The sequence below is a fragment of the Delphinus delphis genome, chromosome 10 (assembly GCF_949987515.2).
Source record: "Delphinus delphis chromosome 10, mDelDel1.2, whole genome shotgun sequence".
Lineage (NCBI taxonomy): Eukaryota > Metazoa > Chordata > Mammalia > Artiodactyla > Delphinidae > Delphinus > Delphinus delphis.
Window position 1 is genome coordinate 22,263,367 of NC_082692.2, and position 19,128 is coordinate 22,282,494.

Sequence of the window (19,128 nt, forward strand, 5' to 3'; positions counted from 1 at the left end):
ATCGAGCATTAAAGTAAAACTACCTGTAGTGTGTGTATGCATGGGGGAGAGAGTGTCGGTAAAATTTATTGATCATCAAATAAGGGGTCCTTGCAGTCAAAAAAGATTGGAAAAGCACTGCCAATTCTCCAGACATATCCTAAACTCTGCCCTTAAGTCACATTATATCATCCAAAAGCCACATATACAGAGTGTCATCCTCCACAGAGACAATTTTAGAGTTATATCCTAAATGTTTTCATCTTGGTTTTCTTCAAAAATATATATAAGAAATGGCCATATAAAGGACGTGCTCTAATTTCCTGTAGAAACTGAACATAAGAAACAATGTTTAATCTGTCTTTTGTATAATAAGTCATGTAATTCCCTTTGGAATTTGTTACTAGAAAATTGTGTATCTTGGACTCCTTGTCCATATTAGATAATGTGTAACCATTTCCCAAGATGTTTTCTGTGAAACAAGAGTCCATGAAGGTGCTCCTCCAAACAGAATTCTTTCGTCCATCACTTTGGGAAAGCAATGCTTCTTACAGTTCCTTTGTTTAAGACTCAGACAGGACATTAGCATAGTATAAACCCTGAGAAGTCTTTAAGGGAATAAATACCCCCACCTAGCCAGCATTTCTCAAACTTATTATTTTTTAAAAACATTAGCTTGTAAAACACTTTTGACAAATGCTGGGGAACCCATTGCTCATCTCTTTACCAGTCAGGGAACTTTGAACTAAATTTAATTCGCAATTATGGTCATTATGTTAATTAAGTTGACACACATTTGCATCCTCTTCTAGGATTTTCAACTTCTATTTTAACAGCCTTATTGCATGTGGGTATTTAATTTAATTCTGTCTGAAGTAAGGACCTGTAACATTTGCAAGAGAAAGGATAGATGTTAGACACTGAAAGACTTGAAAAGATAGATATAAATTTACTAATCTATTTGAAAGAGCATTTCATATATCATGCAAACAGATACAGCAAATATTTAAGAAATCAACATCTTGAAGACCTTTTAGTGTATTTATAACAAAGTGGGTCAGGCTTCATGCTTTTTCCATACGTACACTGCTGCTTCGGCAGTGTATACCTGACTTCTGCTTATCTGTAATTTTAAAATCTGCCCTTGCCCTGCCTCCGTTCCCCCACTGAATCTCAGCAATTCTGATCCGTTAAGGAGAAGTACCATTCAGGCTTTAAGTTAAAGCAAAACTTGCTAAAGATGATCAATGTTTATCAATTAAAAAAATGTTCTGTGCTGAACTGAGGTATAGCTTCATATCCGAGAGATGTGGTGCAGGATAATGGAAATTGCTCAGGTAAGTCTAAGCATTCAGTGGGCATTTGTTCAGAATTTACTAGTTAAGTGATCCACAGCAGGTTTCTTCATCTTTTTATGCCTCAATTTCCTCATCCCATAGGGATGTTGTATGGATTAAATGATTAAAAATTGTAAAGAATAATGCCTGGCATGTGTCAAGCACTAGTATTTAATATTACAGTACTATTATTGACAGACAAAGCCTTGGAAGTGAATGTGCTCACTGAAGAGACACTGAATAGGAAGGTCAAGGACAAAGGCTTGGTGGGGTCTCACAATTAGGGGGTCAGGGAACCAGGAAGAACCAATACAGGAGACAAGAGGGACCAGTGTAAGAAGTAGAAGGAGAAATGAGAAAGTGTAAACACCAGAATCACTACCCTCAAGTGTTGGTTGTCAAAATATTGATGAATGAAAAAGTCTGAGAACAGGTTACCGGAGAGAGGGATTTCCCATTCTCATCAAGTTTGTGGGTTCCCCACACTCTATGTTTTCTTTTCTTATGTCCAGTAAGATTTGAGCTCACTCTGAAAGCTTTTCCACACTCCTCACATTCATAAGGTTTCTCCCCAGTATGAACTCGCTTGTGTCCAATCAGAGCTGAGCTCTGACGGAAAGACGTGCCACACTCACTGCAGGTATATGGCTTCTCACCAGTGTGGATTCTTCTGTGCTGCCTCAGGACTGAACTATGATGAAAGGCCTTTCCACACACCTCACATCTGTAAGGCTTCTCTCCAGTGTGGATTCTTTGATGATTGGTCAAGTTTGATTTCCCACTGAAAGCTCTACCACACTCTGAACATTTATACGGTTTCTCTCCAGTGTGGATTCTTTGATGGATGGTAAGGCAGTGCCGATCCTGAAAAGTTTTCCCACAATCCCCACATCGATAGGGCTTCTCCCCAGTGTGTTCTCGTTCATGAGCCCTGCGTTTACAGTTATGACGAAAGGCTTTCCCACACTCCTTACACTTGTAAGGCTTCTCTTCAGTGTGGATTCTTCTATGTTTGGTGAGCTCTGCCTTGCTGCTGAAGGCTTTTCCACACTGAGGGCACCCACAGTGTTTCTCCTGAGTGTGGATTCTTGTGTGTTTGCTTAGGTCTGAGCTTCGGCTGAAGGCCCTCCCACACTTACTGCACTCATAAGGTCGCTCCCCAGTGTGGATTCTTGTGTGTTTGATGAGGTCTGAACTCCCGCTGAAGGCCTTCCCGCACTCCTCACACTCATAGGGTTTCTCCCCAGTGTGGCTTCTGCCATGGATGATAAGGGAATGCTTAAACTGAAAGGCCTTCCCACAGCCACTGCACTCATAAGGCTTCTCCCCAGTGTGGATGATCTGATGCATCCTGAGATGGTTCCTGGTCTTGAAGGCCTTCCCACAGTCGCTGCACTGGTGAGGCTTCTCCCCACTGTGCATTTTTTTATGTCGGCAAAGAGCTGATCTACTGTTGAAGGCCTTCCCACACTGGCTACAGTTAAAGGGTTTCTCCCCTGTGTGGATTATCTGGTGCATAGAAAGCTGATTTTTCGTCCTGAATGCTTTCCCACACTCATTACACACATAGGGTTTCTGGCAAGAGTGAATTCGCTCATGGAGAATTAGGTCAGAATGCCAGATGAAGTTTTTGTCACACCTGGCACATTCATGGAGTTTCTTTTCTGTAAGAACCCTATATGGAATACATTTTGAGTTTTTTCTAAGTACCTTCTGGTTCTTTCCTTTCTTGAAGGTCACTTTCTCACAGCGTTCTTTCTCTTCTCTCAGTTTCTCCCTCATAGGTATTTCCCATTGATTCTCTAATTTGACATCTTGTACACAAACTTCTCCAACCTCTGGATCCTGGGAAACAACTTTTAGGAGACTTTTAAATTTCACCCAGCAGACTTCTCCATTTTCAAAAACTGCCTGTTCTGAACTTGCCTTCTCATTCTCAGGCCGTGTCTTGGCTGCTGATACTTAAACAAGAAAATTAAAATGTCAGATGTTCAGAGGAAAGGAAATAAGTGGGCTGGCAGAGGTGAAGCAATGGCTAAGCTGTTGGAAGAGTAACTGACTTTCCCATGCTTGAAAAATCACTAACATTATGGCAAGGTCAAAATAGGCTGAACTATTGTAAAGTACTAGGATATTTAAAACTGAGTAAACTTCACAAAAATCCTTCCAAATCTACTCATGCTCTAGAATCTCTTAGTTTAGTGAATGACAACTTCATACACCTAGTCACCTAAGATAGGAAACCGGAAATCATCTTCAACTTCTCATATGTACTCACTAACATTGTATAAATGTTAACCTGTGATGGGAGCTGCAAAGCAGGGGCTCAAGTGCCAGCGCAGCCTCCTTTTTAGGGGTCTGTCTGCTTTGCTTCTGAGAGTGGGCCCTGGAGAGCCATATTTCTGTGGTGTAACTCCACCCATCTGGGTAGGGCAGATTAGATCTGGGCAAGACCTGACCCAAACCAGGACAGATTCTCTCTTCATGAACTTTGGAATCATGATGTGAAAGCAGGTAAGGCCAGGCTCTGAAGAGAGCTAGAGCTTTAGCACTTAAATTTGAGAACCAGTGGTGGTGGGATGGTATGTCGTGTAGGGGAGGGAATGCTCTGCCATCGGGACTGAGAAGCAGAGAAGATCCATCTGCTAAGAAAGGAGAATGAAGCAGACCCACAGCGTAGCAGAGAAGACAGCTGGAGAGTGGGGCCTGATGGCATTCCAATCCCTTCTTGAGCCTCATGTATACCTGCCCTTAAGTTCCCTGACACACCCTGAATAATAAATTATTTTTCTTTTGGTTAAGCTAGCTGGAGTTACTTTTTACAGTTGGTAACCAGAGTCCAAATCAATTTCTTATTATCTCTTAACTCTATCCCGTCTCCTTTACTTCTACTGCCAGTGCATTCTCACCAGCTAACTTTAATAACCCTCAAATGTCCTTCAGTCTGCCTCCCCTCTAATCCAACCTCTACATCGCTTCTAGATTATTCCTTCTAAAAGTCAAATCTAATCACATCACTCCTTAGCTTTAAACACTTCAATGGCACTCCATAGTTAACCAGACAGAAAGGAAGTAAAGTGTAAAGTCAAGAGCCCCAGCTCACTGTCTGGGTTCAAATCTTAGTTCTGACACCTAATACCTGTGCAAACTTGGGAGGATGTTGTAACTTCTCTCAGTTGCTATATCTATAAAATGGGATCTAGACTATCCACAATAATTAAATGAGTCAATGTATGCAAAGCACTTCCAACACCAAAATAAGTACTTAATCAATCTTAGCTGTTATTATAAGAATAAAGTTAAAGGTCTGCAGTTTATCAAAAGCTCATTCAATTATGATCTTGCCCCTGTCTACTGCTCCTGTACTTTTCCCACTGGCTACTCCAAGTCCTTGGCCCTGGTCACACTGAACTATTCACAGTTCACATTCTTTTACTCCTCAATACTTTCCTACTTGTTATTCCCCTCTGCCCCTCTTTCAACTAAATGACTTCACTTATCCTACATAACTTAATTCAGTTGTCATTCCTTCTGCAGTCTTCTGGTCCCCAGGTCAGATTTAGGTGCTTCTCCTCTATGTTTGTATATACCAGGTACATATCCCTATCTACATATCCCAAGAACTCCCACCATACTGTCCTATATAATTATTTACTTACCTGCCTTCCCCACTAGAAAATAAGCTTCCGTAAGTCAGGGCTCGCCTATATCTTATCTGACTGCATATGATAGTTGCTCATATGTACCTGGCATATGATAGTTACTCAATAAATGTTTTTTAGATGGAAAGAAGGGAGGAAGGAAGAGTAGGCATTGTGGACACAGCAGCTGGAGTTGGCCTAGAAACAAAGGACAAGTTTTTTTTTGAATGACAAATACAGAAAATAGCTTGAATGAAGAGCTGGTAATATTTCATGACTGACTAGATAAGAGGTTCAGGGAATGGAAAGACAAAGTAAGAAAGAGGTAGAACCAGATATAGAACTAGGGAGAGCTTAATGAAGAGACAGCCTTGGAGGGAGAGATGAATTTGACTTTAGATAGGTTGCTTTCCAGATGACAATGGATATTCAAATAAAAACCAGGAGTTAGAAACATGAGACTGCTGCCCAGGAAAGAGGTAAAGGTTAGCATTATCAATGTGGCAGGCATCTGCATCAGAGCTAAGAGCTGAAGCCATGAGAGAAACTAACTAACTTCACAATAAGAGAGAATAGAAAAGGCAAGGGTCAAAGTCTCAGGTCTCCAAATGGGGGAAGTTCCTAAAAAGAAAAAAGAAAACAACTGGAGGCAGAAAGGCAATGCTCTCTGAGCACTGGAGTAAATGATACACAGAGGGGAGATGAATTGTCTGAGCCTTTTTGGAGGACTAAATTGCAAAAAGCCTGTATTAGATAGGTTGCAAACAGCCAATTGGATAATGACAGAATAATTATCCAAACAGTTTGTCTTCTCTGACTTAAGATTTCCTAAATAGATTTCCTTCTGGGCCCTTCAGGATGGATGACCCACCACTAAGAACATTCTATAACCATTCTGTCACACGGAACACAAAAGGGGACTGACAGCTTCTCTGGCACTCACCTGGGTGGGGGCAGCTCAGGAACTCCCTGTCCTGTCCATCCTGAACACAGAGCTCTGCCTCTTGCTCCAGATGGGAGATCAAAGGAGGTTTGGGAAATGGAAATCCTGGTTGTAGAGAAGGAAGAAGACAGTGTGTAGAGCAACAGAGAACTGTGCTAACGCTTACCTTGACCCCGCTGTTTGCACATGGAAACAGGAAAGAAATGTCCATTTGGGTAGAGAAAAGGGTTTATTCAGGGGTCTGGTAACATGTAAATGAACAGGTCTAGGAAATTTCTCAGAAAAGTCAATACTCAGAAGGGCAAAGAAGGAGATTCTGGGAAATAGTCAGTTGGTTGTATTTTCCCTGTTCTTTTTAGGAGGATGGGAGTCTGTAGAGGGAGGTTAATCTGTTTTCAGTCGCTAGGAAGGAGCTCATGACTAAGAGCTGAATACAGAGCACTTAATGGAAAATGAGAGGACTGAGGAGGCGAGAATCCAGGGAGAACAGACGTTAAGTGTCTCCTTTTCACCCAGGGAGAGTTTCATTGCAAAGAATCAGAAAACAACTAGGTTAGCCAGAAAATTATCTTGCTATGTAACAGGGGCAACTCAAAACTAATTTGGGGGAAGATAGTGATGATATGGAATGAGAGCTCTGATTTTCAATATGAGACCCCATACACATCAATAAATAAAGCAATTAAAAGAAAAAGGAAGGGAGAAAGTACTAAGCCAAGTACAGGGAAAGTCCTTACCAAGTGATACCACGTTTCCATAATTTTCCAACATCACATCTTTATAGAGGTGCCTTTGAGCATGGGTCAGACACTGCCACTCCTCATTACTGAAATTCACAGCTACATCCTCAAATGTCACTGCCTCCTGAAACAATATGTCCCTGCTGTCCTGGAGAAAACTCCATAGTTCCCTCAGGAAACAGAGGCAGAAGAAAGGAATTTGTAGGGAGGTTTACAGAAGTGAAAGGCTGTTACTGTTTCGTGTATATTTGGGGATGAGGTGAAAGGTAGCATCAGCTTTCAATAGCAAAAAATAACGAAAGAGGAAACAATCCACAAATGGTTTGTCACCCAACAAAGTATCCCTTATGAGAGGGAGCACGTGGACTTGGGAGGTGCATAGCCACGGAAGGCAGTGAAAATAAGGCCACATTTAGGAGGCAGTGATATATTTCCAGGAGGGAAGGAAGGGGTCTTAGCTCACTTGAGACTGGCTCATCAGTATGATTTTTGCTCCTGGCAGGCTTCCTTGGCTTCCATCTTCGGCAAAGGCAGGACAATGAGGAGATGGCAGAGCTGAGAGAAGAGAAATAAGCCAAGAGTCAATTCAGCACAGTGTTGAAACCTTCTGCTTTCATCCTCTCCTCCCCAAATGTAGAAGTTTCCGAAGCTCTAACCTAGGGATTAAGTCTACTGCATTACAGTATCCTCCTTCTCCATTATTCCTCTAGTCTCAGTTTCCAGTTTGGGGTATCAGGCCCTGGCCAGCAGCCAAGCCGACTGTAAGTGCGTTCTTCTTCTCTCTCACCTACTACACCTTTTTCTCTGGTCTCTCTTCATCCTAGAATACCTTACACCCTCCCCAAATGGCCCATATCACTGACTCCCAGCTTATACGATAACCTGGCTTCCTATATTAGAACGTTGAAGTCATTTTGTCCAAAACGACTTGGGGTGGAGGTGGAGGGAAACGAATGAAGGAGAGGAATGGATCAGAAATATCCAGGGATAGGCCCAAAGCTTTTTTCTTTAGGTAACTTAATAGCTGGTCAAACTCAAGTTAGTTTACTAGAAAAAATTTTTCCCTTGTTCTTCTTAGAGAAAATCACTTACCCCCTTTGATTCTGAGTCTCTTTCCTGTTAATTCCCTAGTATTAAGTGATTCCGCTTCCCCCCAACTGCCCTCCCAGCATAGCAGAGCACACACAGCTTTTAAAATGCAAAAGAAACTTTCTCAGAGTGTACACGTGACTAGGTATAATTCATATGGATTGGGCAAGAAGTACAGTTTCACATTACTGATTAATGGGGCCCTGTTTTATTCCTTGCAATCCAGCTCAGCCTCTCTGTAGCTTCAGCGTTTATGGTGGTTTATCTTTTTTGATAGTCATCAACATATTCCCAAGTCCAAGACCATTCCTTTCTGGTCTGAAATCATCTACTGGTAAGTCTCTAGGATAACCCTTTGGCCTCAGGACCCCAAAACTATCATTTCAATTTTACCAAAACCTCAATTTAGGAGTAAACTGGCTTCTTTCCACAGAAATAGGCCAAGAAGACTTTTCTTTGGTCTAGGCCACCCTTAGCTTTTGATCAAGAACAGGCCTGTGTTCAATCATTGTGGGTTCCACACAGTTTTCTCACTATCTCCTCTGAAAGCCTGTTACTTTATAACTCTTTGTCTCAAAAAGTTCCCAAACCACCTGGAAGGCACAGAGCTCACAGCAGATACATGTTTTGCTCTCAAATGTTCCATAACAGTTCTTTTCCTTATAACATCAATAAACTTAAACCTCCTAATTGGGTTTTTTTCAATCAACATTTTATAATGAACATTTTCAAATATACAGAAAAGTTGAAAGAATTGTAGAGGAAACATCCATATACTCACCACTTACATTCTACAATTAACATTTTGCAATATTTGCTTTATCACATATCTGTCCATCTAACTATCCGTGTCTCTGTCCATAAATTCATTTTATATTTTGTTGCATTTCAAAGTAAGTTGAAGACATCAGCATACTTCACCCCTAACACTTTATGATACATATCATTAACTAGAGTTCAATATTTGTTTACATTCCTGCTTCTGAAGTAAAATTTACATACAGTAAAATGTATAAGTCTTAAATTTTTGACAAAGCACACCCTAACCCAAACTCTCCTCCATATACATCCAATTGGATTTTTACCATACCTTCTTCATAAATTAGGAAAGTTTTGTTACCTTGTCATGGCTTTTTTTCCCCTAAGTGTTCATCACATTAAAAACTGTTTTTAATTGTGGTAAAAAACATATAATATGAAATTTACCATTTTAACCATTTTTAAGTGTACAGCTCAATAGTGTTAAAAATATTCACAATGTTGCATAATAGATCTCCAGAACTTTTTCATCTTGCGAAACTGAAACTCTATACCCATTAAACAACAACTCCTTATTTTTCCCTCTCCCGAGCCCCTGGTAACCACTTCAGTGATTTTTTTTTTCCTAGCCTCGCTGAGGCTTGTGGGATCCTAGTTCCCCAGGCAAACCTGGCCACGGCAGCAAAAGTTCTAACCACTGGACAGCCAGGGAATTCCCCCCACTGTAGTGATTCTTAAACTTTATTTTTTAGCCTCAGAATTTGAAAGGTCAGTTTCTGCCCTCAAGTTAAAAATGAACTTGGGGGAATTCCCTAGCAGGAATTCACATGTGGGAGAGAGTGAAAGCTCTGGTCTCTTCCATTTCTGAGGACACTATCTCATCACTGGGTCCCCACCCTTATGACTTCATCTAAACATGATTACTTCTCAAAGGCCTCACCTCTAAATATCATCACATTGCGGGCTGGGTTAGAGCTTCAACATACGAATTTTGAGGGGACACAAACATTCAGCCCATAACAAAACTATTTGTTAAAGCAGTGTATAGATATTATCCAGGGCGAGATTAACTCATTTACATTTTATGTTAAGTAACTGTAAACTTTATGGCCCTGAAAATCACCTATAGGAAGAGAATTCAAGATCTTTTGAGAAAAAGAGGACTTGGATACTCAGGTCAGATGTGAACCATAAAATTATATATATTTTAAAAAATGAAATAAAATGAACAACGAAGTTAAGCAATATTCATTATTTTCTACCTCTCCTAAATTTGTGATAAATATGTCCTATATTATTAATTTTCATTTATGATTACCTATACAGTGGAAATTTCAACATTTCTCTTCTGGAAGTTCCAATAATATGCTTAGAAATTCATTTTACGTATTTTTTCTTTGCAGGTAATACATACTAAAAGCCTATTTTTGGGGTGTCCAGGGGCCTAGTCCTCTAAAAGTCTGTGCCTTTCAGAGTCTAATTTTATGACTCCAGAATTGTTAAATACCATCAGCCACTTCTATACAAATCTTATCCACTTTTCTCTTCATATATGCCAACAAAGAGCATTTTTAAAGCCCAGCCCCACATTTCCCCATCTTCCTTTATTCTTCTCAAAGCTTCATGACAATACCTTTTCTCCTTCTTTTGCCATGGCTTTATCTTCTATTTCTCAGGTATACCTATACTTAATTTAAAAATCTCAGGGTTAACACAGGTACAGAAATAAAATTACCTACACTCAAATTTTACATGTTGGTAAAATTGTGGTTGGGAGGAGTTACTGTATTATACCACAAGTTTTATATGTGCAAATATTCATGTACACATATGTAAGCTACTTATCATACATAAAGTTGTACATATAATAAGTGAATGAATACATTCAATATCTTTCATAAATTGCTTTGAAGAATCTTTTTTTATGAATCTTTATTTTTTTCCAAATTTGGTTTAAGATGAGGGTAGAAACCTAATAATTTAGTTCCTCTCAATACCGAGCCAAGCCTAGTATAGAAATAACAGATTTCCTATAAATACTCAATAATGAGCATATTTCCAGGTCCCAGGAAGCATCTCCCACTTAGTCTGTGTCCCTGCCCCATTTTCAGCTGCCATAACTCCTGTCACAATACCCTGTGTGCATTACCTCTTTCCTGCAGGAGCTTGGTATCACGGATACAGAGCTGGTTTGATGGTCCTGGAGTCTCATCTGATACCACCACCTATTGCAAGGAAAAGAATACATTTGGAGAGGTTATGGAGGGATGGAAAATGTAGGGGAAGCTGCAACCAACTATGAAGTTCTGTTCATGGAAATCAACTCCCAGAACTACCAAGAGGGGTGAGAAAATCAGGGACTCAGTCCCTGATATACCTTATGAAAAACAGAAATGGCATCCAATTGTTCTATAATGTAAAATGATCACCAGGCCATCCAGGAAAAAAAGTATTTTGAAGGAGAACACTTCCACAAGGTCAATCCAGGCCCACCACACTCCCACTGCTTTCCTCCTTTCTTGGGCTCAGTTCTTCCTCTTTGTGATATACTGCAGACACTCCTCTTTTTACCTGCTGCATCTTTTTATCCAGCTTTCTTTTCCAGTCTTCTAACACTGTCCCGGTTTCTTCTCTGCTGGTTGGATCCAGCTCCCAAAGTCAATCGTGGCTTTGCCTGGACCAGTTTGAAGTGGCTCCAGTGGATACCAGCCTCCTTTCAGGGATTTAAGCCTTGGTGGTGCCAGCCAAAGGGCCTCTCCTGACCCACAGGGCAGCTGCTTTTTGGCTTGATGTGTCAAATACTGCCCTGGATTTGGGGTTCATCAGCAGTACTAAGCTAGTGGTAATCCCATACCTTATTTTCCTGCATATTCGATGAAGGGAGGAGAAAAGAGAGGAATGTGACCAAAGCAAAAAGAAGGAATCACTGAGAATCTGAGGTATCTATGGGAGATGAGGGAGCAGGGGAAGATAAACCAAAAATGATAATATATCCAGAATACAACCTCCACTGCCACTATCTTGTCCCAAGCCACCATTGTCTGCATTGCCCTGCAGTATTACGTTAGCCGTCCAGCTGGTCTCCTGCTTCTATCCTCAATACAACAGAGTAGGCCATTTAAAACTTAAGCTGGATTATTTCATCTCTCTGCTTAAAACCCCTCAATGGGTCCATCTTACTCAAAATAAAGAGTAACATAAAAGGCCCTAAAGAATGTGCCTTTTGAATCTCTCTTGTTCATTCAAAATAAAAGCTTAAGTCCTTACAATGGCATACAAGTCTATAGGGTGTGCTATTACCTCTCCTACTATTCTTCCCCTCATTCAACCCTCTTCAGTCACACAGACCTTTCTCTTCCTTTTTAGGCACATTTCCATTTTAGGGCCTTTGTACTGGCTGTCCCCTCCACCTCAAGCTACCCTCACGATGAATAATCTTGCTTCCTTCAACTGTTTTCTTGTACATAATCCTCCCAAGGAAACCTACTCTAGGTTCCCTATTTAAAATTACAGCCTACCCCCTCCTTCAAATCCTGACATGCCTTACCTTCCTATATAGCACTTTATCACTTTCCAACATGGTGCATAAGTTAACTTATATTCTTTCTATTGTTTATTGTAGATCTCCCCTTCACTAAAATGTAGGCTCCCAGGCTTTTGAGGGCAGGGATTTTTGTCTATTTTGTTCACTGCTGTATTCCCAACTTCTAAAACAGTGCCTGCACCAGTAGGCGCTCAGCTAGAAATTGGCTGAATGAATGAATGTACGAGTGGATGCTGGGGAGGAAAATAAATGAAAAAAAAAAAAAAAGGGTAAGAGGCTGCTGAGAGCCAAGAAGAGCGGGAGGGAGTTAGGAATGCAGGAGGAAAAGGCCCTTGTTTGGCAGGAACCCGCGGCGGTCCCCAGCTCCCGGCGGACCGGGCTCCAAAGCCCCGCCCCGTCCCTGCCAGCCGTCCCGGGCCCCAGGGAAGGGGTGTATTTAAGTGAACCAGGTGGTGGTGCCAGGGTCCGCCCAGCCGCACCTCGGCGGGTTCGGAGACACCAGTGGCAGCCTGGGAGCCCCTCGGCTAAAGTCCCGTCCCACGCTGGCTGAAGACACAGACCTTCCTGCCGACATTCTCCTCTAAAAATGAGAAAATAGAGAAACCTGTCCTAGCTCCACTTCCTAGTCCTTCAATAATCATTTCCGGTGACTTTCTAGGAAACCTCAACTCGCTGGTCGAGGAATTTCCCTAGAAAGCCTCCGCAGACTCCGAACGTGTTATTTCCTGTTCTTCAGAATGCATCTCTTAAAACAGAACCACAATGTCATTATCCCACCTAACAAAATTAAAATAATTCCTGGGTACCATCTAATACTGAGTCCATATTAAAATCTCCCAAATATATAAAATACGCTGGGTTTTTGAATCAAGATCTAAAGTCTACATACTTTATTTGGTTATTTCTCTTAATCCTCTTTAAATTTAGATCTAGAATAGCTCCTCCATCTTTCACTTTTCCCCGCATTGAGTAAATTGGGTCAATTGTCCTGAATGTTCCACATGCTGGCTTTCTCTGTTTGCATCCTCATTTAATTTGTTTCTCTAGCCTTGTATTTGTTAACTAGATGTTAGCTCTAAAGGTTTAGAGTTTGGTTTACCTTTATGGGTAAGCATTCTTACGTGGTGCTACGTACTTCTTTTTGCTTTATATCAGGAGGCATATAATGTCATTATTTCACTCTTTGTGATGCTAAGATTGATCAATGAATCAGCACTTGCTAGTTGGATCCCTCCATGTAAAGCTCCTCATCAACCTTTTATCTGGTGGTTTCATCCACTGATGATCTTTGCCTGAATCAACCATTTTATTGCAGAACTGGGATTTTCTAATTCAATATTTTTTTCACATTTATGAGTTGGAATTTCTTTTTTTTTTGTTTTATTTATTTTTTTTTGCGGTACGCGGGCCTCTCACTGTTGTGGCCTCTCCCTTTGCGGAGCACAGGCTCCGGACGCGCAGGCTCAGTGGCCATGGCTCACGGGCCCAGCCGCTCCGCGGCATGTGGGATCTTCCCGGACCGGGGCACGCCCGGCATCGGCAGGTGGACTCTCAACCACTGCGCCACCAGGGAAGCCCGGAATTTCTTTTTAAACAAGGATTTTATCTCATTAACCTATCAATTCAGGGTTATTTGGTTATCCTGAAATGTAAGTTTAAACAGGAAAGACAAAATAAATGTTTACTTTTCTATTTAATTGCTAATTTTCAGGGTAAAAAGTTGTGCCCTAGGTGCCAAGGCCACTGACACATTAGCCATTCTTCAAAATGGCCATCAATGAGCACTGTCTTCGAGTATTCATACTCTTGTGTATCTCCTTCCTACATTTTACCAGTGTTGGTTTGTGTGACCAATTGAGTATGGCAGAAATGATGTTATGTTACTTCTAATATTAGGTAATAAAAGAAACTGTGGCACCCCAGTGTTCACTGAAGCACTGTTTACAATAGCCAGGGCATGGAAGCAACCCAAATGTCCATCAACAGAAGAGTGCATAAAGAAGATGTGGTACATATATACGATGGAATATTACTCAACCATAAAAAAGAACGAAATTGTGCCATTTGCAGAGACGTGGATGGAACTAGAGACTGTCATACAGAGTGAAGTAAGTCAGAAAAACAGATATCGTATATTAATGCATATATGTGGAATCTAGAAAAATGGTACAGATGAACCTATGTGCAAAGCAGAAATAGAGACACAGACGTATGGACATCAAGGGGGGAAAGGAGGGGTGGGATGAATTGGGAGATTGGGATTGACATATCTACACTATTGATACTATGTATAAACTAGATAACTAATGACAACCTACTGTACAGCACAGGGAACTCTACTCAATGCTCTGTGGTGACCTAAATGGGAAGGAAATCCAAAAAAGAGGGGATATATGTATATACACAGCTGATACAGCAGAAACACACACAACATTGTAAAGCAACTGTACCCCAATAAAAAAAAAAGAAGAAGAAAAAGAAACTGTGGCTTCTATCTTGGTCTCTCTTTTTTTCCCTTTCTCTCAGATCACTCACTCTAGGGGAAGCCAGCTGCCAGGTTGAAAAGTGAGACCCAGGTGGTTAGGAACTAAAGCCTCCTGCCAACAGCCATATGAGTGAGTCTAGAAGTGGATCCGTCAGCTCCCTGTCAAGCCTTCAGTTGACTGCAGCCTGGGTCAACATCTTGGCGGCAACCTTAAGACAGAACTAGAACCAACCCCTAAACTGCTCTCAGATTCCTAACCTGTAGAGACTGTGAGAAAATAAATATTCAATATTTGATTCTAAATTTGGGGGTAATTTGTTATGCAGCAATTGGTAACTAATATTTTTTGTTGTTTCCTCTTTCTGAGCATCATTAACTCATGGATTTTTAAAGAACATTCAAGGAATCTTAATCAATTGCACTTTTTTTTTTTCTTTTTCTTCTTGATGTTCAAATGATTCCATCTTTGGCCAGTGGGAGTCCCTTTATTTTATTTCCTGTGCCCTTTTCATCTAACTCTAAGAGTCTTTGAATGGTTTTCTTGCCTTCTGGCAGCACAAGATATTTCAGGCTCATTTTGTATATTTCCTGCTCCAGACCTGGAATCAGCCATTTCTCCAAGGAGTCCTGGTTCCTTTCATAGGGAAGAGTAATTGCATAGCTTTGTGACTGGTCATAACTTCTTTTAAAGCTTATCAAAATGAAATAAAATTAATTATGGGATTGAATACAGGCTAAACCACTTGGTACCTGTGTGCATAAGAACCTAAGCAAGGTATACATCGTGCCCCAGTTTCCCCAACTGTAAAATAGGTCCAGGGTGAATACCTAATTTTCGGAGTTGTTATGAGGATTAAATGAGACAATATACAGAAATCATTTAACACATCACCTGGCATCAAATTTCATCATTAAAATAATAGAACTGCAAGTCTGAAAGATACCGCAGTGATGACCAAGTACAATTTGTTCATTTCACACTTGAGAAACCTGAGGGCCAAGAGATTAAAATTTTGTCTAAAACTACAAAGGAGGATAAGATTAGAAGAGAAACTAATGACTCCAGAGTCTTGGATCTCACACTTGGGCTATTTTGATAAAAAGCAGTCCCTCCAGCCTGATCAGGGCTTTTATTTATTCAAAAACAAAAGAGGTTAGAAAGTACTAGGCACATTAGTTATAAAATGGTATTATGGAAAGTTCATCAATCTTATGTTCTGAAGACCTGATTCCTGGCTCTGCCACTCACTAGCTTGATATTTTGGTCAAGTCATTTAACTCCTTTGCATCTCAATTGCTGCATCTGTAAAACAGTAACAATAAATCCTTTAATCTCAGCTCAGTGTGAGAGTGAAAGTACAATATACGGTTTATGAAAGTGCCTGGCTCATAATAATTGCTAAATAATGATCATTATATAAAAAAAATTCCTTCAATCCTCCAATTTAATACAAATGTATTCTTCTCCTCTAAAGGAAATTGGGTTTTGATTAGACTGATCCCTAAGTCCCTAATTCTGAAACTGAATTCAGTGAATACTGCACAAAGGCACTGAGCAAGAGGCTGCAGGAAAGATGCTATGCATGGTCACCCACTCTTCAGACTGTAGTCTTTCTTCCTGATATCAATCTACTTAACAGTACTAGCGTCCAGTACACATATACTCACAGGGTATATTTATGAGAGACTTTGGTATAACCTTTGCTGATTTGAAGATACTTTACTTGCACAGCAGATCCTTAGTATATGACTTTAATAATCTAGTCCAATTGAGATATAATTTATTTACATTTTTCTTGGTTAACCCCAATCTCATAAAACCTCATAAATAATCTCCTAAAATAATTAATGCTGGAATTTTGCCAGGGATCCATGTCAAGCTTTTCAGCCTAATTCCACAGTTCATCTTTTTTCAGTTTTTGAAAATTTGGATATTTGCCAGTCTTAGGCATGAGTCACACTCCTTAAAAATGGCCTCCAGGGGCCCTGTGGCTAATCTGCCTGAAATTCAGGATCCTTCAAGCAATTTTATCTGGGTACGAAGACTTGCACTCATTTAAGGCAAGTAGTTACTCTTTTACTATCTCCTTGTATGTCCTGAAATTTAATTTCCTCATATTAATGTTTGTCCTACCATTCCCAATTTGAAGGTCATGATCCTTGATGGAGAAACAGAAGCCTGATTGGTGTTGAGTAATTCTATGGCCCCTCTGCTGTCTGTTGAAATTACCAAATTCATTTCCAGGGGCTTTTTAAAAAAAATAACAAATATTTCAGGCATACAAAACAATAATAAAAAAAACATTTAACATCTATCTTAAGATATAAATATTACAGATATAATTATATCCCCTTGTCTACTCCTCTCCAATTCCTCTCCTCTTCCTTCTCAGGTTAACTACTATCTTGATATTGATGTTATTATTCCGATGCATGTTTATATATTTTTAGTACATATGTGGGTAGCCATAAACATTTTATAGTATAATTTACGTTTCCCTAATTTTATACAAATAGTTTCACTCTGTACATATTTAAGTTTGAAAGGCTTGATTTGATTTAGGTTCAATATTTTTGGCAAGAATGCTTCATAGAGGTTATTAGGTACTTTGTACATACTCAACTTCATGGTTTTGAGATATATCCTTAATGAAAAATGTATCCTTAGCTCATTCATCTTATCTGTCACATGTATTTTTCATTTTCCTTCCAACAGTCTTGTTCATTATTCTGATTATTTTTTCAGTTCAACTCAGAACTTTAGCAAGTATTTGTTTTTTGTCTTTGAGTTTATGGATTTCATTTTGTTTATATTGGCTGTCTTTCTGAAATAATTTTCTTGGAGTTTCCCCTTCTAAAAAGGTTATGTCCCATAATTTTATGCTAGCCAGTTCATATTCTAGTGTAGGAAAGAATAATCTAAAAAGTATTTGCCACTTCCTCAAATTTTTAAATATATCTTTTGTGCTTATCTTAATTACTTAAGTAATTAACTTAATTACTTCAAGTTTCTACTGCTAATCATTATACTGAAATATAACATACTGAAAATATATTATAGAAAAATATAATACTTTAGAAATATAATATTTTGGAAAATACAGCATACATTACTTATAATGCATGCTTGTGGGTTTTCATAATCCCCAAATTATAAGATATTTAAATGTATGTGACACATAGTTCTCTTTTAAATAAAGCTACTGATCAGAGGCAAATACTGATATTAGTCAATGATGCTTTGCAGCAATATTTTTTCAGAATCGTTTCAATTCATTCATTTAACAAGAATTTCTTCAGCAACTGTTATAAGAGCTTGGGATACAGGAATGAACAAAACAGTTAAAGATCTCTGCGTGGTGGAGCTTACGTTCACGTAATTCTGATTAACTCGTGCTTCCATTTTCTGTCGTTGTTTTCCCTCTTCACACGCTGAAGAAGATCAATTTCATATTCAAGCTCATCTGTTCTCCATGTGGCAACAGGTCCAAACTAGCAAGCAGGGACCGGAACCGTCCAGCTTCTCAGGGTTTGTAGTGCTGGACCAAAGAGAAGAGTCCTCCGGGGGTCCTAGAAGGGCGAGCCGCGCGTTACCATGGAGACCGCGGAATAGAAAGGCTCTGTCTGCACTTTGGAGTTCAGCCCTTCGTCTCTGAGGTGCGGGTGGGGTTTTTTGGACCTCACCTGAGGAGGCCTTTGCGCTCCTTCGGCCCCACCGCGGAGAAGGCAGAACCCGCAAGGTCGGCGGAGAAGGTGAGGTTGCGGGGCAGGTCTGTGAGGCCCTGCCCGGGGTTCTGGCGGGAGCCCCTCGCTGGCCTTCTGGGGAGGGGCGGGGCCTGCGGTCGGAGGTGGGATTGGATGGGTTGGGACGTAGGAGGGCCCGCCTGCTGGAGCATATTTTATCTTTACCTCTTCTAATCTGTTTTTCTCTCCTTCTCCTCCTTCTTTAGGCCATCCTTTAATATTACAATTAAAGTTTTTTTATTTGGCAAACTGGTGAATATAGCGCTAATTCTGGGTCAGGGCTTGTCCTAAGTGTAGTATACATATTGATATTCATTCGTTTAATTCTCAAACAACCCAATGAGGTAGGTACTATCACTACCCCACTTTTTAGATAGGCAACTTGAAGCCTAGATATGCTAAAAGCTTACCCACAGTCGCGTAGCTGGTAAGGTGAGAAGAGGAAACCCAAACGATATGGTGCTTTTAGGCTTTTCTCATGAATTCTGAAACTCTCATCAGAGCTTTAACTTCCTTCCTCTTTGCCAGTTTCTTTCCCCGTCGGGCTGCTTGGTTCTTTTGTGATTTTTGTTGATGTGGTACTACTCCCATTCATGACTTTCCCTCCCTCTCTCTCTCTTTTTTTCCTGCCCTTTTCTTTCAGGCCAGTAACCTAAAATGCAGAGTGGAGCCACTGAACTTCACTGGTACCTAAAGCCATACTGCCAATGGACAAAAAAATGCAGAGCAGCTCCTGCCCGTTGGCTCAAAATGTCAGTCACTGGGAGAAGGCAGTTACTTCTGTTGGGTGTTCCCAGGCGTTTGGCCCCCTTGAGGAGACCTGTCCTGAGCAGCAGGCCCTGGAAGTCCTACCTGGAGAGAGATGGG

The 19,128-nt window shown here is 40.4% G+C and overlaps 1 protein-coding gene across 1 annotated transcript; it reads right to left on the reverse strand.

The window, feature by feature from the left end:
- Nucleotides 1-1,021: 1,021 nt before the first annotated feature.
- On the reverse strand, nt 1,022-17,987 carry ZNF311 (zinc finger protein 311). Its single transcript, XM_060023407.2, has 6 exons — nt 17,888-17,987; nt 10,638-10,713; nt 7,104-7,195; nt 6,638-6,764; nt 5,901-6,005; nt 1,022-3,277 (listed from the first exon to the last, which is right to left on the reverse strand). The coding sequence occupies exons 1-6, from the start codon at nt 17,918-17,920 to the stop codon at nt 1,701-1,703; spliced, it is 2,010 nt and encodes a 669-aa protein (XP_059879390.2). The 5' UTR covers nt 17,921-17,987; the 3' UTR covers nt 1,022-1,700.
- Nucleotides 17,988-19,128: the final 1,141 nt, after the last annotated feature.